A 22922-nucleotide genomic window follows, 5' to 3' on the forward strand; every position below is an offset into this window, starting at 1 on the left:
GATAAACACCTAAAGAATGTGGTTATAGAGCCTGCCCTTGACCCTGGTGCCATGTTGCCTCTTAGGTTTCAGGTAGCTTCCTGTGGCACAGGTCTGTGGGCAGTGGATTTGAATTATTCTGCTCTTGCCAATACTTCCTGCCCACTTGCAAAACAGTTTCCCCTTTGCCTTATGGCAGTGGTACCAGGCAGTGGACGGAAAACATTTACTCCTCCCCCTCTATTTCCTGTTAACAACACCTCCATCTGCCCATTACTCCAGCTAGCAATCTGAGAGTCATCCTGGACTGTTATTTCTCCCTCTGAGTCTCATGTTCAATCCATTACTGATTCTTGAGAATTTTCCCTCCTAGGCGTTTCTTAAATGCCACCTCTTCTTTCTATCCTACAACTGCTTATCCAGGTTAAGTCCTCGATGATCCATCACCAGAAATGGTGCCCTAGCCCGATAACTGCTTTCTGCATCTCTGGCCTGCTTCCCAGCCAGTGCCGAGCTCCGAGCTCCCCCAAATCACTTTTCCGCCTGCCTGTCAGGAAAGATAAATCTCACCTTGTCGTTCTCTGGCTTCTCTTACATATTCAAGGCTGGAAGACTTAGGCGTCTCATGAGAATAAAGCAAAGGCCTTAAGGATTTTCAGAGTTTTCCCTTTTTTTTTTTAAGAATCCTTTTTGAAGCAGTTATTGTCAGTTGGAAAACTGACTATAACTGCCTGGTATTACTGGTAAACTCTAATTCAAGGGAGCAGTAGAATGGGGGGCACTGGTCATCAAATGAATTAATAATGTAAAATGTATAACCCAAGTAAAACTTAAGGACGATTAGTGATTGTTTTAAAAAGTATTTACACAGTGTTCCCAACCTTACGAAGGATTGGGCAAACATGCAGACATGTGGAAGACATGTGTACGTCTTGGCATAAAACTTTGCTGTAACTGCTCCAGGAAGATATCATTGGTGTGCATGTTGCAGTGAGGTCAGAGTTCCTTTGTTGGGATATTTCTCATTCTGTATGTGAACTAGCCAAGAGGCATACATTCTTGATCTAATTTAGAAACAGAAGACAGGGTGGCAGAAGGAAGGCATTATTGAAGAAAAGGGGGAGGTGGAGGCTTTGTCAAAATCTAGCAGTGCATTTATGATGTGGGCATAGGCAGTGTTCTACCAAAACCATATAAATGAAACTATGATCTGAGTAAAGAACTTCTGTATTTGTATAGATGGCAAATTATTTTAAGATTAACATTATTCTAAAAGGATTTTAGAAAACTTAAAATTAAGATATATTCAGAAATAGCCATTTCAGTTCTTTAATCGTGTTGAAAAAAGATAAGCGTAGTAGATATTGGCTTTTCAATCTAATTACAAAAATAGTTTATGTAATGATAGTTTTTAAAGGGGGAGGATCAGGTGGTAAAACTCACTATCTTCCTTGATTTTCAGCAATACCGTGAAGAACTGGATGCCAAGTTTAATGCTGATAAGTTTAAATGGGAGAAAATGTGCCACAGAGAAGCTGCAGTAATGTTGAAAGCATTTTTCAGAGAACTACCCACCTCTCTCTTCCCTGTGGAATATATACCTGCTTTCATCACTCTAATGGAAAGTAGGTGGAAGAAGTTAAGTGTGAATGGACTAAGTTACAAGGTCAATAAAGTGGCACAGAGCAGAAGAAATATGCATAATCAGATGTGATCATAAATGTCTAGATTTGCTATTTCCTGGTACTGCTTGATGAGCTATTGAGTTTGATGGTAAACTGTCATCTCTTCACATGTTTATATTTCTGAGTCTGGTTGATATGATTTAGAGGGTTTTATAATCATTAAAAGGCAGAGAGGGTTTCAGAAAGACCTGGCTCTTGAGATTTGAATTCCTGCTCAACCATCTGTTAACTATGCAGTCAACCTTTCTGAGCTTCACTGCTGCACCTGTAAATTACAGATAATAATTACTTGTCAGGGTTGTTGTGGGTATCGAATGAAGACATCTAGGATAGTGTCTGGTGTATAATAGTCCTTCAAAAAATATAAGATCTCTCCCTTCTTTAAATCTGAGGTCCTGGGTCTGATGATGTAGCATGCAGTAAGAAGGTGTTTTGTCTCTGAAAATTACAGTATCACATAGTGTTTCTGAAACTTAAAAAGTCACATAGATGAGGCCTTAACTGAGGTACTTGGATAAAAAGTATAGAAACTGGACAGTGTGTGTTGCATTTGGCAGTCAGAAAGTAATTTCATCCTAAAGGTTGAATATTGAAGAAGGTGTGATGAGAGAAATTTAGAAAAGTAGGATGAGGCTACATAGTGTGGGCTTTGACTACCAACCTGAAGAATTCAGGAGTCACAAGTCTAAATATGTATAAGCATGCTAGGTAAATGGTGATTCTATATGGACAGAAAGGGACCGTGGCCAGATTGGGAGGACATATCCCATATAGAGAGGTTGGCCACTGCTCAGCTCCGGATGATGGTTACCATGCAGGAGTGAAAGCCAAAATCCAGGCTTTAATGACGAAACTCTTCATTTGAAAATGTCAGCCACAAATTCAAATTTTAAAACACTACATGAGCGTAGCAAGTATTACCCGTATCTGCCAGTTTATAACCTTCTGCAGGTTGACCAGAAGTATAAAATCCTTAAAATCACAATCATAGAAAATAATAGTCACATCTTAAGTTGTATGACAAAATTTGTCCTAAAAATTAGTTGGTTCTAAATCTTCAAAAATTTTAACTAAACCAGATTCATAAAATAATCCACTATGTCTTCAGAGAAAAGAATATAAGACAAGGCAGTCCTTTTCTAAGCTTTAATTGACATGCTGTGACCAGTATCTCTTTTCTTTGTATGATGTAGTATTTTTGTTTTATGAAAGAAAGAACTAGTTCTCTTCATTCTTTATTTTATTTTATTTATTTATTTATTTATTTTAAAGAAGATGTTGGGGGTAGGAGTTTATTTATTTATTTATTTATTTTTGCTGTGTTGGGTCTTCGTTTCTGTGTGAGGGCTTTCTCTAGTTGTGGCAAGCGGGGGCCACTCTTCATCACAGTACGCAGGCCTCTCACTATCGCAGCCTCTCTTGTTGTGGAGCACAAGCTCCAGACGCGCAGGCTTAGTAGTTGTGGCTCATGGGCCCAGTTGCTCCGTGGCATGTGGGATCTTCCCAGACCAGGACTCGAATCTTCTTTCTTTTTTATTTCAGATATTGTATATTTTCAGTTCTAGAATCTCCAGTTGCTACTTTAAAACTATTTTCTATTTATCTGCTGACATTCCCTATCTTTTCATTCATTGTAAGCATATTTACCTTCATATCATTGAGCATAGTTATGATAGCTGCTTCATAACTAGTTCCAACATCTGGGTCATCTGAGGGTTGGTCTCTGTTGACTGTCTCTTCCCTTGAAAATGGGTCACTGTTTATGTCAAGTAAGTTTAAACTGTATCCAGAACCTTGTGAATATTTTTTTGGAAACTCTGTGTTCTGTAATATTTCTCCAAGGAGTGGGGTTTTTTTGGTTAGTTTTGTTTTTTATTTGTATTTAAGCAGACAATTTGCTATTTAATACTTACCTGTGCTACTCCACATATGCATGGTTTATGGGGTGATCCAACATTTGGGTGGATTTTACACCAGAATTAAGGCCTTCTATCTCTTGACCTTCCCTTTCTGGGATTCCCCATAACTTCCCAGTGGCTGTGGTCCTCCTGAACCCTGCCCTCTCTTTGTTCAGGCCAGAAAGATTGGGGTTTTCTTTTGGAATTTCAGCCACCTCATGCCATTGCTGTCTATGGCCTGACTTCAAACTAAAAGCCAGGAAATTGGACACTCTCCCTGTGCCATTCCCTAATGCCAAGTGTCCAATGCCCTCCTAAATCTGCCTGCTTTTGTTCATTCTCCACTGCCTCAGGTAGTTGTTTTTTGTACATTGTCCAGAGTGTACAGTTGTCTTAAGGAGGGTTGATTGGGTAGGAGCTTACTCAGCCATACCAGAAACAGAACTCCCTCCCTCTATTTCAAAGTCAGAGAAACACAGGATCTTCTGTAAAGTTTGCTGTCCTGGAAAACAGACTGCAGAAGTCTTAACTTCACTTTGATCTGCAGTTTATATACTGAACAATTCATCAAAACAAATGGTGCCACAGAGGATTTTTTTGTTTTAGTTTTTCATTTTTTGGTCTTATGGAATTATACAAGGAGGAGTCAATCACCATGTAAAACCTGTTTGGAGAATCATATTTAAGAAGGAAATCATATTTAGTTTTTCTTAATATCATTATTCAGATGTTGAAGCCAATACACTTCAGTGAAGGGAGAGAATCTGGAAAATATCCTGAAAAGTTTCACAGGACGGTCCGCATTTCTTTGTATGACTTTGAAAGTGAAAAATACTATATTGTCGTGATTGATTTGATAACTAGCCAACCCCACAGGAAGCCCAACATTCTGGGCTGCTGCCATCGGGAAGAATGGCCTTTTTGCCACCTGGAGTAAGCTCTCGTTGTAATGAGATTTTCTGAAGGGAAGAACTGTGGACATCTGTGTGTTTAAGCTGCCCCTGTATTTACTCTAAAACGGAGGTCAGAGAATGTAGTCTTTTCCACTAGTGTAATTACTTTCTCTTTTCTCTTTTCAAACTTGGTCCAAAAATTGCCCATAAAATTAAATGACTAATAGTTCATCAATCAAACCTTAGATACTTTCATGAAAAGTTTAATAACTTTCTGAGATAATAATGACCTCAGGAGTGAAAAAAATGACTCTTAACCAGGGTGCAATAAATGAATTAATTACAAAACTATTAACCACAAAACAGTGTAGGGCCAGGTTTTCTAAGCATAATGAACATGGATTATTTGCCAGTTTAGATTTTTAATCTTAAAGGGAACTTTGTAATTTATCTGGAATTAATGGAAATAGCCTGCATCCTTTCGTCAGATGCAGATGCATCTATTGTTTCCCCCCAGAGGTTTTTTTGGGTTGCATTGGAAAATTATAGACAGCCCTTAGCCTGCAATTTATGCACTAAAATAATGTCTTATCTGTCCCCAAATGCTTTGTACTGAGATATACTCCTGCTAGTGCCTGTTATTCAGGCAAACTCACATCAGTGTGCATTAGCCATTTTCAAAAACAACCTGGACCTGTGTCATTTTTTGTTTACAAATTTGACATAAATTTTTTAAAATCCACATGGGGATTGTGCTGAGACAATATGATACGAGCCTATAAATACTCCTCCCAACTGTTCCTTCATTACGTGGTTACACACAATAATCATGTACTCCTAACTCGGATGCACACGACCTCCTGTGACCTAGTAGTTTGTCACGAGAGTGTTTCCACTACTGTAAAGCTAAGTAACTCTATAGGCAGCTGACTGCCTTTATCCACTGAGTCATAAATGGATAGATTTTCCTTCAACTTGAGAGCTCCCCGGGGGTTACAGAACGTCATGCTTCCCTGCAGGACCTCCCTACCAAGAGACCATTTTGGGGAGAATACAGAAAGAACAGGCAAAGCCTGGATGCTCTGGAATACCCTACGTTTTCAGCACAGCTGGCTGTGAATTATCCAGTTGTGAATAGATTTCCTAAAATCCTTTCCCTAAAATGGGAAAAGAGCCAATATTGAGAACACACAGTAGTAGAATGCCAACTCTCTGGTGCCATCTTCTGGATCTCCAAAGATCCAACTGTGGTTACCTTCCCTTCATGTCCATTTAAGAGCTAAAATAAACGTCACTGATCATAATAACAAGAGCAAACACCTGTGGAGGTAACCATGTACAGGTACTGGTGTAAACACTCTGTACATTAGCTCATTTAACCTTCATAATGGCCCAGTGAGGTAGGTATGATGACGATTCCCATTTTATGGATGATAAAATAGAAGCAACAGGGGTTAAATAGCCTGCCCAAGGTCACTCAGTGACTAAATAGTACATGCAGAATTTGAATCTGGTTCTAGAATCTCTGCTCCTAATTATTATGCTTGGCTGCCTCATCGTACGGAAATAAAATTTATTTTCTCTTGAATTGAGCTTCAAGCCAACTGTTTATAGCATAAAAGTAAAGCAAGATCTATGAAAGTACTTTGAAAAGAGAAATGTTATACAGATCCAGAATAATTTTGAGGATCTCGTTGGCCACCTGCCCCTACAGTGGCATCCTAGGATGCTAAAAAGGAGTTGATAGACTGAGGCTCCTGTCCAAGTGAACAGACGTACATTGTCAGTCACAAAACCTGAGTCTTTACCACTGAAAGCTGTCAGGGCCCTCCTATGCCACCAGATGTTAGCAAGAAATGCTGTCAGAGTGCATGAGCGTTGTTCAAAATGCGTGGTTATTTCTGTTTTCTTGTTAGGAGGGCCTCACATCAAAGTACAGTTTCAAGCCTTACACCTCATGATCATGGCACTGCCTGAGGCCAACAGGGACACAGCCCAGGTATGTTGTATCGACCTCATGGTCTGTCATTGACTCTTATTGGTCAGAGGAAATGGCTCAGGTGGAAAAATGAAAACTGAGAGGACAACCTACCAACCAGCTGAGTCTGCTGCAAACCCTCTGCCTTTCCTTGTTCCCACCGCTGTTCTCCTGAGGAAGCCAGGAAAGAATGTGAATCCTGGAATCTTCTTTGAACATTTGTTTCATTCATTCAACCTGTTAAGAGATGTTGAGCATCTACAGTGTGCCAGGCACTGGGCGAGGGTTAGGAGTAGGAAGAAGAAGCAAAGATGGAAGACTTAAATGGAATAATGTCAGAAGTGAATGAAACCCCTGCTTTAAATAAAATTTCTAGAATGTTCATGTCTTACCATAATTCAATTTAAAGAATTATAGAATCCCAGAAGTTTACAGATCACCTGATAGGACCTTGCCATTTTCCAGATTAAGAAAATTAAGCTCAGAAAAGTGATTTCTCCATTAATATAAAATAGAACATTTGGTAGAATTGTATTCCATAGTTCTCCATCCCAAATATCCCTCCTTTTATTTCAAATTCATTTCTCTGCTTTATGTTTGTAAAAATCAAAGTTTCTGTTGCTGTTTTGATAATGATTCTGTATACAATAGGAAATCTGTTATAAGTACAACAAGTGCTTGGAATCTTTTTTTTTTTTGGCGGTATGCGGGCCTCTCACTGTTGTGGCCTCTCCCGTTGCGGAGCACAGGCTCCGGACGTGCAGGCTCAGCAGCCCCAGATCACGGGCCCAGCCGCTCCGCGGCATGTGGGATCTTCCCGGACCGGGACACGAACCCGCATCCCCTGCATCGGCAGGCGGACTCTCAGCCACCGCGCCACCAGGGAAGCCCCAGGTGCTTGGAATCTTTAAAATGAAATTGAGGTGAGGATGAGTTGGAAAGAGTTATAATTTTGAGGCCAGTAAACATGATGCTGAAAACAAAGATGAGTCTTCGTGCTACCTCTTGTCAGACATTTCAGTTTGGTGAGGACCTTTCCTCCTCCCAAGTGAAACCATCTATGTCAATTATATTATATCCTCCACCCAAGAATGGGGACTGGCAAAGGCATAAGAATGTCTGTTTTAATACAATTTGGTATTTTTCAAAAGCTGGAAATTTACTAGCTTTGTTTTTTTTTTGGGGGGGGGCTTTGTCTGAACAATGCTTTTTTTTTTTTTTTTATCCAAAGGAATGAATCTAGTATCAGATATCTGAGTCAAAGTGTCATTTCCCCTTTCATATAACTAAGAATGTAGCAATTATCAAAGAATTCAGTACATTCCTAACAGAAGATCCTCTCTGTCTCTCTCTCTCTCCCTCCCTCTTCCATTCTGAATTGTTACTGGAATGAAGATTGAAGCTAGTGTGTTGTAGAGATCAAGATGTCTGGCTCAAGAATTAGGCTTCCTTGGATCATATCCTGGCTCTGCCACTTAATTAAGTGACGCTGGGCAAAGCTACTTAATCCCTCCCCATCTTAGTTTCCTCATCTGTAAAACAATAATAGTACCTACCTCACAGGGTTTGGAATGATGATAAAATGAGTAGAAGTATATAAAGTACTAAGAATAATGCCTGGCTCACAGTAAACCCTCAAGTAAATGTTAGCTGTTATCACTAGTATATGCTGTCCATTTTCTCATTACACATACTATAGCAGAATTCAAACTTGGAAAACCAAAGAGCATCTCCTTTTAGGATTTCAGCCCTCTTGGTGAATTTTAGAAAGTTCTGATAGACATTTATACTTTGGTGGCTCAGCCAGACTTTTATTAAGCTTTCTCAATTTTTTTTTCAATGCTGAGCACAGGTGCATGTAATCATTTCCCTTTGGTCTGCTGAAGATTCCAAAATTGAAAAGCAGTACAAAAATGACACCCAAAAAGTGAAAGTTTTCAGCTTTTTGACTGAGATATTTTTGAAGTGAGGAATGAGATACTCATTTTGTTGTTTTTATTCTTTAATTTTTTTCTTTACTTTACTTTTAAATTTTTTATTGAGGTATCATTGACATATAACATATTAATTTCAAGTAAGCAACATAATGTTTTGATATTTGTATACACTGCAACATGATCACCATAGGAAATCTTGTTATCCTCCATCACCATTACAAAAATTTTTTTCTTGAGAGAACTTTTAAGATTTACTCTTTGTAACTTTCAAATATGCAATACCGTATTATTGACTATAGTCACCATGCTGTATGTTATTTCCCCATGACATTTATTTCATAACTTATTTATTTTAAAACTCATTTTTTTCAATGGACTTTCCATTCCCAAGGAAACAGAAAATAATTTTTAACAGTAATGCCTTAAATTAAGAGTGAATTACTTTCCTACCTTCACGACAAAACTGCATTTCATGTTTATTTGAGCTGTAGTGCTTTCTCTCCCTTGTTTACTGTTTAATTTTAATATTTGTCAAGCTTGTTTAAGATAAAAGAAAATAAGAAAATGCAAACTATTATTTATAGAGATCCCAACATAACAAATTCCATAAAAATGGAGCTACTTTTATGAAGCAGAGAAATGAAGAAACTCTTCACATTTCTCATTAGCACTTTTAAGCAGTTAGAGGGGAAACATGACACATTCAGCCATTCTGTAGCTCTGACAATTTTCCAGAGGCCCAGTGAACGGGTATGGAAATGAGTGATAGTAATCAGTGATGCCTTTTCCTAATTTACAATGACTAGGGTGACACTGTGCTGTTTCCTATCAGGCCCTCATGACATTCTTCAATAAAGTCATTGCCAACGAATCAAAAAACCGAATGAGTATATGGAACATTTCTACTATAATGGCACCAAATCTTTTCTTCAGTAGAAGCAAACATTCTGACTGTGAAGAATTACTCTTAGCAAACACCGCTGCCCACATCATCCGCTTGATGCTAAAGTACCAGGAGATGTTGTGGAAGGTGAGTGACAATGTGACGACTAGGATGTTCTCATGTCTGCTAGCGCCCAGGAGATGTAAAGACCCATGAGCAAGCACTGCCCTCAGGCACAGGGAGAGGTGGGAGACAGTAATCCCAGGTTGCTGGTGGCATCTTTATCATTCCTTAAGGCTGCTCCTGAACACATTTTCCTTTAAACAGGAATCCTCATAGATTTTCCTAATCTTTATGAGGACAGAACCACAGTTCCTGGTTCCTGGATACTGAGTGGCCAGAAGACTGACTCTACCAGGGAGGTTTAACTCAAGTGTTTTCCTTCTAGTCAAGCTCTGTTTCTTCTCCAGGTTCCATCTTTCTTAATCGCTCAAGTCAGAAGAATGAATGAAGCCACGATGTTGTTAAAGAAACAGCTTCCAAGTGTCAAAAAGCTGCTAAGGAGGAAGACCATAGAACGAGGGGTAATAACTAAATAAATGCACAAATATCATGGCCACCCAGGCTCTTATTTCTCACAGTGATGCACAAAGTAGCTTGTAATTTAGAACCAAAATTGTTATATTCTCATAAAGTGTCAGTCTTGTAACTATAAACATTGTGGAAATTGTGTTCATGACAGAGTACTGTGATCTTTACATTTTGTTGAATTATGTGATTTGCAGTTGAAGTTTTTGAATTATCTCTGTCATGAAGATTACTTAAGGGCAAAATGGTTCTTACAAATGCTGAAAGTCAACATTTCAGTCCCTGTGAACTGGATTTAAGGGCAATCCAGTAGTCAATATATCTAATAAGTAGAGATAGAGATTTCTGTAGTGATTGGATACTAAAAGAATATGTAGTTCTCAAGTTGTTTTGTGTAAATTCATTACATTTCAAAGAATGTTTGCCTTGGCGCGGTTGTCTGTGTGGAGATGGATAATGGAAACAGGCTTTAGAATTATCTTTATTGCTTTAATTTGAGGATGCTCTTGAGGCATAGCATTTGGCCTTGAGGAGGATGTAGAGATACAGGAAACTCACTTTGTCCTTAAAGGAACGTATATCTAGTAGAGAAATATCTGGTAGAGAAATGTACACAAGAGCCATGAATATGCATTCAGTGTGAAATGTGTCGTACAGACAGTGTGCTGGGAATCATGCTGAGGAGAAAGAAATGTGCTCCAACGTGGAAAGTGTGCAGACTTCACGGAGGAAGTGGCATTTGAGCTGCATCTTCAAGGACGGGTAGTAGCATTTGGAAGGGAGAAAGGAGGGGAAAGTTCATTCAGGGAAAGGAATAGTAAATCCCAAGGCAGTAAGGTAGGAGTATTGCTAATTGATTTATCACAAACAGGCTGAATGGCTGTGTTCCCTCATTGATTATAGGCAAAGTGACATCAGATCAACTAGAACCAGCACATTAAATTTGGGGAAAAAAATTTTGTTTTGAGAAAAAATTCACATAATATAAAAGTTACCATTTTAACTATTTCAAAATGTATAAATTTTAGTATATACTTTTAGTATATTCACAAAGTTGTGCAACCATCACCACTATCTAATTCCAGACTATCTTTACCACCCCCCAAAAGAAACCCCATACCAATTAAGCATTCACTCCCCATTACCCCCTCCCCACAATCCCTGACACATTCGTATCTACTTTCTACCACTATGAATTTACCTATCTGGACATTTCATATAAATGGAAGCATGTAGTATGTGGCCTGTTATGTCTGACATCTTTCACTTAGCATAATGTTTTCAAGGTTCATCCATGTTGTAGCATGTATCAGTATTTCACTTCTTATTTTTCATTTGTGTTGCATTTCTCTTGGGCATATGTTGGGTCATATGGCAACTCTATGTTGACTTTCTAGTATTTTGTTGAGAATTTTTGCATCAACTTTTATAAGGGACACTGGTCTGTAGTTTTTCATTTCTTGCTATGTCTTTGACTGGCTTTGGTATCAGGGTAATACTGGCCTTATAGAATGAGTTGGGAAGTACTCCTTCCTCTTCAATTTTTTGGAAGAGTTTAAGAAAGATTAGTGTTACTTCTTCTTTAAATGTGTGGTAAAATTCACCAGTGAAACCATCTGGTCCTGGACTTTTCTCTGTAGGAATTTTTTTTGGGGGGGGGGTGGTTACTGACTTAAGTTCTTTACTTGTTAGAGCTCTATTCAGATTTTCTATTTCTTCTTGAGTTAGTATTGACAGTTTGTGTGTTTCTAGGATTTTATCTGTTTTAGCTAGATTATCTATTTGTTGAAATACAAATTGTTCATAGTATTCTCTTATAATCCTTTTTATTTGTATAAGGTTTGTAGTAATGTCCCCAGTTATACTCTTGATGAATAATTTGAATCCTCTCTCTTTTCTTGGTCAATCTAACCAAGGGTTTGTCCATTTCATTGGTCTTTTTGAAGACCCAACTTTTGTTTCATTATTTTCTCTACTTTTGTTATTCTCTAGTCCTTATTAAAACTCAGATCTGTATTGTTTCCTTCCTTATGCTTGTTTTGAGTTTAGCTGGCTTTTTTAGTTTCTTAAGGCGGAAGGTTAGGCTATTAATTTGAGATCTTTCTTTTTAATGTAGGCATTTACATCTATAAATTTTCCTCTGAGCATTACTTCTCCTCCATCCAGTAAGTTTTGGTGTGTTGTGTTTCATTTTGGTTCATTTCAAGGTCTTTTCTTATTTCCCTTAGGTCCATTGGTTATTTAGGTATGTGTTGTTTGATTTCCATATTTGTAAATTTTCTAAATTTCCTTTTGTTACTGATTTCTAATTTTATTCCATTGTGGTTATGTAACATACTTTGTATTATTTTGATATTTTAAACTTCACTGAGACTTGTTTTGTGGTCTAACATACTGTCTATCCTGGACAGTGTTTTATGTGTACTTCAGAATGGATTCTGCTGTCATTGTCCTATATATGTCTGTTAGATCTAGTTGGTTGATAGTGTTGTCTAAGTCTTCTGTTTTCTTTCTGATCTTCTACCTACTTCTTCTATCCATTATTGAAAGTGAAGTATTGAAGTCTCCAACTATTGTAGAACTTTCTATTTTTCCCTTCAGTTATTTAATTTTGGGCTATATGTCTTACATGTTTTAATCCTCAGTTTCTCCATTACTGCCTTCATTTGTGTAAAATAGATATTTTCTTGTGTACTACTTTAATTCTTTTGTTGTTGTTTTTTACTATATATTTTTGAATCATCTTTTTAGTGGTTGCCCTGGGGATTATAAGTAACATCTTAATTTATAACAATCTAGTTCATATTAATATACCTTAAGTATATAAAAACTTTCTACCTATATTCTTCTGTCCCCCCACATTATGCTGTTATTGCTGCATATTATGGCTTTATAAATTGTGTGCCCATCGACATAAATTTATAATTGTCATGTACTTGTCTTTTACATTAGATAAGGGAAAAGTGAAGTTATAAACAAAAAGTACATTATATTGCCTTTTATATTCTCCTAAGTAATTTCCTTTACTGATATTCTTTATTTCTTCATGTGGATTCGAGTTACTGTCTAGTGTCCTTTCATTTCAGTTTGAAGGACTCTCTTTAGCATTTCTCTTAAGGTAGGTCTGCTAGCAGTGAACTCTCTCAGCTTTTGCTTATCAAGGGAGTGTCTAAATGTTATAGTTGGCATCTACCAACCCCAAACTCCCAGTCTTCATTTTTTAAGGACTGTTTTGCCAGATGGAATTTTGCTTGTATTTTTTTTTTTTCTTTCTCAATTTTAATATGTCACCCCACTGTCTTCTGGCTTCCATGGTTTCTGCTGGGAGATCAGCTATTATTATTGAGGAGCTCTTGTACTTGAATTGATTTTTCTCTTAATGCTTTCAAGGTTCTCTCTTTATGTCTGTCTTTTGACAGTGTGATCATGATGTTTCTTGGTGTGGATCTCTTTGATTTTATCCTATTTGGAGTTTGTTGAGCTATTGGGTTACATAGATCATTGTCTTTCAGCAAATTTGGGGAGTTTTCAGCCATTGTTCCTTCAAGCGTTCTTTCTGTTCCTTTCTCTCTACTCCTTCTGGAACTCTAACTGTGTGTACGTTGGTGTGCTGGTGTTGTTTCACAGTTCCTCTAGGTTCTGTTCATTTTTCTTCTTTTTTTTTTTTCTTCCTGTTTCAAGACTGGGTAACCTCAAATGACCTATCTTCAGACTTGCTGATTTTTTCCTTCTGCTTTTTTTTTTTTGACCACATCGTGCAGCTTGTGGGATCTTAGTTCCTGACCAGGGATTGAACCCACATCCTCAACAGTGAAAGCGCAGAGTCCTAACCACTGGACCACCAGGGAATTCCCTCTTCTGCTTTCTTAAATCTGCTGTTGAACCTCTGTAGTAGGCTTTTCATTTCAATTGGACTTCTTTTAGCTCCATAATTTCTTTTTGGTTTCTTTTTATGATGTATTCTCTTTATTTGATATTCTCTATTTGGTGAGATATCATTCTGATGGTTTTCTTTAGTTCTTTAGACACAGTTTCCATTAGTTCTTTTAAAGTATTTAAAATAGCTTTTTCAAGTACGTCCAATGTCTAGGCTTCCTTAAGGAGTTTCTTTTGAAACTATTGACACTAACATTTTGTTTCCTGTGTATGGGCCATATTTTCTTTTTTTTAAAATTAATTTATTTATTTTTGGCTGCGTTGGGTCTTCGTTGCTGCACGAGGGCTTTCTCTAGTTGCGGCGAGCGGGGGCTACTCTTTGTTGCACTGTGCGGGCTTCTCATTGCAGTGGCTTCTCTTGTTGCGGAGCACGGGCTCTAGGCTTCAGTAGTTGTGGCACACAGGCTCAGTAGTTGTGGCGCACGGGCTTAGTTGCGACATGTGGGATCATCCTGGACCAGGGCTCAAACCTGTGTCCCCTGCATTGGTGGGCGGATTCTTAACCACTGTACCACCAGGGAAGTCCGGGCCATATTTTCTTGCCATTTTTTTTTGCCTGTCTCATAATTTTTATTGAAAAATGGACATTTTGAATGTTAAAATGTGGCAGCTTTGGATTCTTCCCCCTCCCCCTGGTTGCTGCTTGTTATAGCTGTTATTTATTTGTTCATGACTTTTCTGCTGAACTAATTTTGTTATGTCTATATTCTTTGTTTAGTGTGGCTACTGAAGTCTCTGTTCCATTAGCCTAGTGGTTAGCTGATGTTTGCACAGAGATTGTCTTAAATATCTGAAACAAAAAAAATCTCCCAGTCTTTGCAGATGAGCTCTGTGTGTTTGTGTGCTTGACACACCTTCAGTATTCAGCCAGGCAGTTTACAACTTGACCTGAACCTTCAGTTCCTGTTTGGACAGAGCTTAAAGGTCAGCCAGAGGTGAGAGCTTAAGTTCTTTTCAGGTCTTTCCTGAATATGTGTACAGCCCTGGGCATGCCCATGTCCTTCTAGATTCTCAGGTATATGTTGGAGCTTTTCAAAGACCTTATTCCCCAGAGCATCTCATTCTCTAGGCTTGCCTCCCAAGATTTTTAGTTAGTTATTTTTTCCCCCAACTCTTACCCACTGCATCAGGCAGCAGTGATTAAAACATTTGCCTGTAAATGTTTTCAACATTACACCGCTTTAGCACTGGTCAAGTTCCAAGTTAGGCAAGTTAAAGGCAAGCCAGTCTTCCAGGGAACAGATAATTAGAATTTTTTGTGAATGAGGTCCATTCTGCTCCCTTCAGTACCTATACCAGGAATGCAGGCTGTTATTTTTTTTTTTTGCGGTACGCGGGCCTCTCACTGTTGTGGCCTCTCCCGTTGCGGAGCACAGGCTCCGGACGCGCAGGCTCAGCGGCCATGGCTCACGGGCCCAGCCGCTCCGCAGCATGTGGGATCTTCCCGGACCGGGGCACGAACCTGTGTCCCCTGCATCGGCAGGCAGACTCTCAACCACTGCACCACCAGGGAAGCCCTAGGCTGTTATTTTTAAGGCTGTCACTGAACTGTGGAGCTGAGATGGGAAAGTATAAGTTAAAATGCCACAAAGTTCACTCTATCAAGATTCAGCTGTTTTTCTTACTTAAGCACTCCCCAGGCTGCAACTTTTGGGTTAGTTTCCAGAGTTCTGAAGAAGTTGACAATGACAGTTTTTGGCAGTTTGTTCATTACTTTTATGGAGGGACAGACTTTTGGAGTCCTTACTCTGCCATTTTCATTCTGGAAAACTTCAACGGCCTAAGTATGATGTGTGTGGAGCTGAAGCTGGGGTCAGGTCAGTCTTTGTGAGCCAGGGCAAATTAAAGTCTTTCTCAGAGCCTCAATATTCTGTCAGGCAGAGTGAAGTAAGTCAGAAAGAGAGAAACAAATATCGTATATTTACGCATATATGTGGAATATGAAAAAATTGGTATAGAAGATCTTATTTACAAAGCAGAAATAGAGACACAGATGCAGAGAACAAACGTATGGATACCAAGGGGGATGGGGGGTTGTGATGAATTGGAAGATTGGGATTGACATATATACACTATTGATACTATGTGTAAAATAGATAACTAATGAGAACCTACTGTATAGCACAGGGAGCTCAATGCTCTGTGGTGACCTAAATGGGGAAGAAATTTAAAAAAAAGGGGATATGGGTATACATATAGCTGATTCACTTTGCTGTACAGTAGAAACTAACACAACATTGTAAAGTAACTATACTCCAACAAAATTTTTAAAAAATATTTTCAATTTGGGGAAAAAAGTAACGATATCTATTTCACAGAGTTGTCATTAGCATCAACTCACAGAATGTGGGTGTAAAGCACTGGGTCAACTGTATAATGCTATATGAATGTCAGTTGCTTTAATGTTTTAGTTATAAATAGAACTAAGTAAAATTTTAAAAGGCTATAAGTACCATGAAAGCAAGCGCTTACAGATGAAGAAATAGTCTTTCTTCAGTTCTGTTGTACTATACCATGTTTTTACTTCCTGACTTTGATTGGAATAGACAATTCATTGACAGTTTACAAAATTCAAAATATTGGAAGGGGAAAAACTATAGAATAAAAGTTGACCATCTCTGACTTCCCCTCCTGAAGACAAGTAATGTCAACAACCAATGACAGCATGTGTGTGCACAGGAACACACAGGTACATGTATGTCCAGAGAGGCACTATGACATACGAGCAAATATGAATATATGGTCTTCCCCCTTTTTTTTACATGAATGATAACATACTTGAAACACTGTCCTGCATCTTCTTTAATGACTTATGAAATCATGGTGATTATTCCACATCAGTCCACAGCCTTCTTCTTTGCTTCTTTTGCATGGTATTCCATAGACACACTGAAACTTATTTAAGTATTCCCGTATCATCGAACAGCTAGATTGTGTCCAATATTTTGCTATTAAAGTTTATGCATCGGTGAATAAACATGTTCATATGTCATCTCTCACAAATGAAGTCTATTTGAAGGATAAAGTTATAGATGTGGAATTGTTAGGTCAGAGTGCATATGCATTTTATAATTTGATAAATATTGCCAAAATGTTATCCATAAAGATTGTACCAGTTTACACTTCCAACAGCAGCATATGCTTGTTTTCTCAACGTTAATCCTAAAGACTAAATGTTTTTTATTTAGGTTATAAGCCCCAAGACTTCAAAGGTACTACAAAAATCACCCTCTACAAGAAGAATGGTAAGAAAACAAATCATTTCCTTTCCTCCCTAATTATTAACTCCTTACACAGTATTCTTTGGCTGTATCCACCTTATCTGTGTATAATTTTGCTCATGATACACCTTCAAACTTGACATTTTCAGTGTAGCACATGAAGGAATGTATAAGGACTCAACTAATTGATGACTCAGAATTTGTGGTTAGACATTCTGTTCACAAGAGTGAATACTCTAGAAAGTTAGAGGGAAAATGTGATCATTATAACTGGCTCAATGATATCAGGAGTGTGAAATTTATCTTAAGAGTCTTCTGTGGAGCTGGCAGGGGAGGGACGTGAGATGCCCACAGGAGTGTTTTGGGAGGGTGCTTTTGACTGCAGTGAACCAGGGGCTCCCTGTCCCCTCCCAGCTCTAAACCACTCGCTGCCATTCCCTGGCATGCTCTCCTGCTTCTCGCAGGTAATAGTAGGAAAGTACTGTTAGAACTGACCCTTAAAAAGTAGTTTCCTAGTGCTGCAGTAACAATACCAGGGTGGATTAAAACAATAGAAATTTACTCTCTCACAGTTCTGGAGGCTAAAACTCCGAAATCAAGGTGTTGATTCAGTTGGTTCCTTCTGAAGGTCGTGAAAGGAGGACGTGTTTCTGACATCATTCTTAACTTTGGGTGACGCCAGAAGTCCTTGGCCTTCCTTAGCCTACAGATGATGCATCACTCCAATCTCTGCCTCCATCTTTATATGGCATTCACCCTGTGTGTGTGTGTGTGTGTGTGTGTGTGTGTGTCCTGTTACATGGACACCAATCACATTGGATTAAGGGCCCGCCGTGCTCCAATTTGAACCTCGTCTTAGCTAATTACATTTGCAATGACCCTATTTCCAAAAAAGGTCATATTCTGAGGTCCTGGGCTTAGGACTTCAACATATGTGGTGGGGGGCAGGAGGGAGGACACAATTCAATCCATAACACATTTTTTCTAGGGGATATACTGAGTCAATTCACATAAAACTACACCAACAGTATTGTCCCTTGAGAACACAGATTTAAAAGAATTACCTGAAGAGTAGCCAGATCCTCAAATAGAAATTTATTTCTGCTTATCTCCAAATAGAGAATTAATTTTTAAAACATTCAAGATTTTGAAACAAAAGGAATTTTCCATTCAATTCTAACAAAAGAGACTGTATTGTTAATTAGACAGCACCATTCTTTGAATATTTCATTTAGATGAGAGCTCTGAGGTCCCCAAGCCAATCAGAGCACCTGAAAGCAGGGACACGCTTCCCCAACAGCTGTCCACACTCCATTCTTCACAGTGTTAATAGGACACTTTGAAGGATCAAGTTTGGTGCCCATCTGGAATTCAATTTGGAGTGACCATTCATTGCTACTGACTAAAGAAAAAGGATATTTGAAAAGCCACATTTTTCAATTAGATCCTTAAATTTTCCAGAAGGTTGATCTTCTTAAAATAAATTGAAATACAGAATCCTACTTCAAGTAGGCTTATTTAGGACATTGTTCAAGAAAATGCACTGATAAAAACATTAGATTTTTGTCGCAACCCAGATTTTTTTTTTAACATCTTTATTGGAGTATAATTTTTTTTACAATGGTGTGTTAGTTTCTGCTGTGTAACAAAATGAATCAGCTGCATGCATACATATATCCCCATACCCCCTCCCTCTTGCATCTCCCTCCCACCCTCCCTATCCCACCCCTCTAGGTGGTCACAAAGTACCGAGCTGATCTCCCTGTGCTATGCAGCTGCTTCCCACTAGCTATCTATTTTACATTTGGTAGTGTATATATGTCCATGCCACTCTCTCACTTCGTCCCAGCTTACCCTTCCCTATCCCCATGTCAAGTCCATTCTCTATGTCTGCGACTTTATTCCTGTCCTGCCCCTAGGTTCATCAGAACCATTTTTTTTTTTTAGATTCCATATATATGTGTTAGCATACGGTATTTGTTTTTCTCCTTCTGACTTACTTCACCCTGTATGACAGACTCTAGGTCCATCCACCTCACTACAAATAACTCAATTTCATTTCTTTTTATGGCTGAATAATATTCCATTGTATATATGTGCCACATCTTGTTTATCCATTCATCTGTCGATGGACACTTAGGTTGCTTCCATGTCCTGGCTATTGTAAATAGTGCTGCAATGAACACAAACCAGTTTTCTTCCCTCATGATTTTAAGGCAATATAGTGAGCCTGTAACAAAAGTAAAATCCCAGATTAAGTTTAGTCATTAGTAAATCTCCTGTTAGGAAGAAAGCAATGTTTCATTCTGGTTAAATCCTGGTCATGTTTACATGTTTCCCTAATTTGGAATGCCACTGATTTTCATGTCTCTTAAGTGTAATCATTGAGTTTAACAGAATGTACCGCATGTTTCCTCCTTGGCAGTCTGACGTGCCGGAGGGAGTCATAAGGATCCACGCGCCCCTTCTCTCCAAGGTGTCCATGGCCATTCAACTCAACAGTCAAACCAAAGCCAAAGACATATTGGCGAAATTTCAATATGAGAACAGGTGAGTAGAAGTGAATATGAGTCTCTGTACAGGAAGATGAACTTTTATCTGATGAGAAACTCCAGGCATTTGAAAATTTGACCTTTTTGAAAACTTAGAACCTGTTACTTTAAGGACTTCACCAGTAAATGAAGAATCAGAAGTAGAGAAAGAAGTTAAGTAGACCATAGAATTATCAGTAACAAAAGTTTTTTTTCAAGGAATTTCTACAATTGGGATTCTAAAATAGGTATCTTCTGTCCCGGTGTCTTCATTTACTCAATTGGTTTTACTTTTTATTTGAATAAAAAAATTAGCAAGTTAGTTTTGTAGATATCTTGATAGATTTCTAGGAATATCATTATTCCAGGCTCTACTGGGCTTTAACATGACTATATCAAGTAGAGTTTATGTAGTTGAGTGAACATCATAGCTGTTGGTCTCCCTAAAACCTACTACCAATAAACCTTAGGATCAGAGTGATGTTGACAAAATATTTTTTGCATATCTGCCTTAAGTCACGTTAAAGAGCATAAATCATGATAATTTTTGTACAGGCATACTTATTCAGGGATAAACATTTGCCCTGAGGTTTTTTTAAAAGACGAGAAGCACTAGTTTAAATCTAACCATGATAAAGCAGGTACAGTTTGATGGTCTCTAGTACAACTGATGGATATCCTTTAAAAGCAACTTTCCAATCGTATTGAAAAGGAGTAGCCATGTTGAGCAAAAAAAGGTTACATATTGCAAGACTTCATTTATATAACATTTTTGAAATGACAAAAGTTTAGAAATGCAGGGTAGGTGAGTGATTGCCAGAGGTTGAGGAGATTGATCATGGAAACTGGTATTGCCTCATTACCAAAACTAGACCAAAATAATACAAAACAAACGATACAGACTAATATCTGTCATGAACTTAGATACAAAAGCCCTCAACAAATCTAATCCAAAGTATATTAAAAGAATTATACCTAGAACGAGTGGGATTTAGTTCAGGTATGCAAGATTAGTTTAACATTCAAAAATCAATTACTGTAATCCATCATATCAATTGGAGAAAAATCATATGATCATGTTAAATGATATAGAAAAAGCATTTGACAAAATCCATCACCAATTCCTGATAAAAACTCAGCAAATTTAGGAAAAGAGGAGATCTTCTGCAACTGGATAAAACTTTTAGAAAATAACATAGGAGAAAACCTTTGTGATAGAGGACTAGTGAAGAATTTCTTAAACTTGACATCGTATGACTCATACGAAACAAAAATTGGTAACTTGGACTTCATCAAGATTGAAAACTTATACACTGAAAGACCCTGTTTAAAAGATGAAAAGACAAGCTAAAGACTTGGAGAAAATATTTATAAAGTACATATCAAATGAAGGACTAGTATCTAGAATGTATAAAGGACACTCATAACTCAACAGTGCAGAAACAAACAATCCAATTTGAAAATGGGCAAAAGACATGAACAGAAGAAGATATACAGATGACAAATATGCACATGGAAAGATGTTCAGTATTTTTAACCATTAGGGAAATACAAAACCATGATGACATATTAAACACCTATGAAAATGGCTAAAAAGTAATAATAATGACAACACCAAGTACAGGTGAAGATACAAAAAAACTGAATTACTCATACATTGGTGGTGGGAATGTAAAATGGTCTAGTCACTCTGTGGAACAGTTTGACAGTTTCTTATAAAATTGAATATGCATCTGTCGTGTGATGTGGCATTCACACTCCTGGGCATTTATCCCAAAGAAATGAAGATTATGTTTACACAGAAACCTGTACACAAATTCTTATAGCAGCTTTATTTATAATAGTCGAAAACTGGAAAAGAAAAAACCCATGTCCTTCAACAGGTAAATGACTAAACAGGCCGTGGTCCATCCATATCACATGTGCTACGCAGCAGTAAAAATGCAGCAGCCTGGGTGAATCTCCCAGGATCTATGCTGACTGGAAAAAAAAAAGCCACTACAAAAATGTTCCATACTGTGTGTTTCCATTTATATAACGTTTCTATAAATGACAAGTTTATAGAAATGTAGAATCCAGGGATAAGGGGTGGAGGATGGGGACAGGGGGAGGGAGGTGGGTGTGGCTATAAGGAGAACAAGAAGAGTCTTGTGGGGAAGGAAATGTTCTGTACCTTGACAGAATCCATGTGGCGCTTCTGGTTGTGACATCACACTAGGGTATTGGAAGATTTTACTATTGGGGAAACTAGGTAAAGAGTACACAAGGATGTGTCTGTATATTTTCTTATAACCACATGCAAATTTACAACTATCTCAAATAAAATGTTTAATTAAACAAAGAGGGTACACGTCCTTCTCCCTCACAGCAGAGAGCCGAAGACCATCTTTTTGAGTAACCAAGCGACAGTTCTAGTGGGCAGGAGCTCAGCGATGGTCTTTCCAGACTCTTCTGTCCCGGCAGCCTAGTCTGGGATGGAAGATTAAAATTGGACAATTATTTTCTCTGACTTGCTTTCATTATAGGGCAGAGACATGCAACAAAGTCAACATTAGTTTACAAAGCACTGGGCAAGCTTAGAAATGTGCCATGGGCTGAGGAAAGAATCTCATTCAATTTTTGGCAAATACAGAAATGGAACCTGATGGCTTTTGAACTGAGAGTAATGTGGCCCATGACAAGGCAATATTAAACATTCAGCTGCTCCTTGGCCAGCCTTGATGTGTCAATAAGGTGTCCTCTCTTAAGAGGAGCTGACAGTGGTGGATGGAAGGGCTGGGGTGGCCGTGAAGCCTGGCGGCATCCAGCTTCCTCTCTGCCTCAGATGCTTGTCTGTGTCAAACAAAAAAAAAAGATTTTATCATCACTTCAGTCATAATAATGATTTGTGTGGTGTATTTCACCCAAGGCAGAATGATTGTTGCCATGATTATTTAATCCACAGGTTTACCCCAGATCACAGAGGAGGGTTTAAATTATATTGCTTTCTTCTTTTCTCAGTCATGGTTCATCGGAAGGCATTAAGATCCAGAACCAAAGATTATATGAAATTGGAGGTAATATAGGTAAGCATTCTTTAATGTTTTTGCTCCTACATTCTCTAATTACTCTAAAAGAAATATACTGCTATTATTGTAAAACTGTACTTTACAAATTTCTTTAGATAGAAAATCAAAATCACTGTGTCAGATTTTTTAAATCTCACATAAGAACAGTATGACTTTCCTAAAATATTTTCAAAATTTAAATGTAAATAGTTTAGTCGATGTGGAGTAGATTTTTGAGTCTTTTAAATGTGACTCTGAAAGTTGGAGAGTCTGGAGATTCATGCAAACGAAAGGAGAAATTGTGGCACTTTCATCATCTCGACATCCTTTGTGTTGAACTTCCTGC

General features: G+C 38.1%; 1 protein-coding gene across 3 annotated transcripts in view; it reads left to right on the forward strand.

Annotated features, from left to right (window-relative positions):
* The window catches only part of ARHGAP28 (Rho GTPase activating protein 28), a 70057-nt gene that overhangs the window by 41579 nt on the left and 5556 nt on the right, over nt 1-22922 (forward strand). For all 3 annotated transcript variants that reach the window (XR_003005782.1, XM_024763991.1, XM_024763990.1), the window contains 7 exons: nt 1442-1604; nt 6372-6454; nt 9203-9400; nt 9724-9837; nt 16966-17022; nt 19424-19548; nt 22530-22594. Coding sequence is in view for 2 of the 3 variants with exons in the window: in XM_024763991.1 (XP_024619759.1) it covers nt 1442-1604; nt 6372-6454; nt 9203-9400; nt 9724-9837; nt 16966-17022; nt 19424-19548; nt 22530-22594 (805 nt within the window). In the remaining variant the exon portion in view is untranslated. The remainder of the gene's footprint in view (nt 1-1441; nt 1605-6371; nt 6455-9202; nt 9401-9723; nt 9838-16965; nt 17023-19423; nt 19549-22529; nt 22595-22922) is intronic.

The sequence above is a fragment of the Neophocaena asiaeorientalis genome, unplaced genomic scaffold, assembly GCF_003031525.2.
Source record: "Neophocaena asiaeorientalis asiaeorientalis breed wild unplaced genomic scaffold, Neophocaena_asiaeorientalis_V1.1 scaffold110, whole genome shotgun sequence".
Lineage (NCBI taxonomy): Eukaryota > Metazoa > Chordata > Mammalia > Artiodactyla > Phocoenidae > Neophocaena > Neophocaena asiaeorientalis.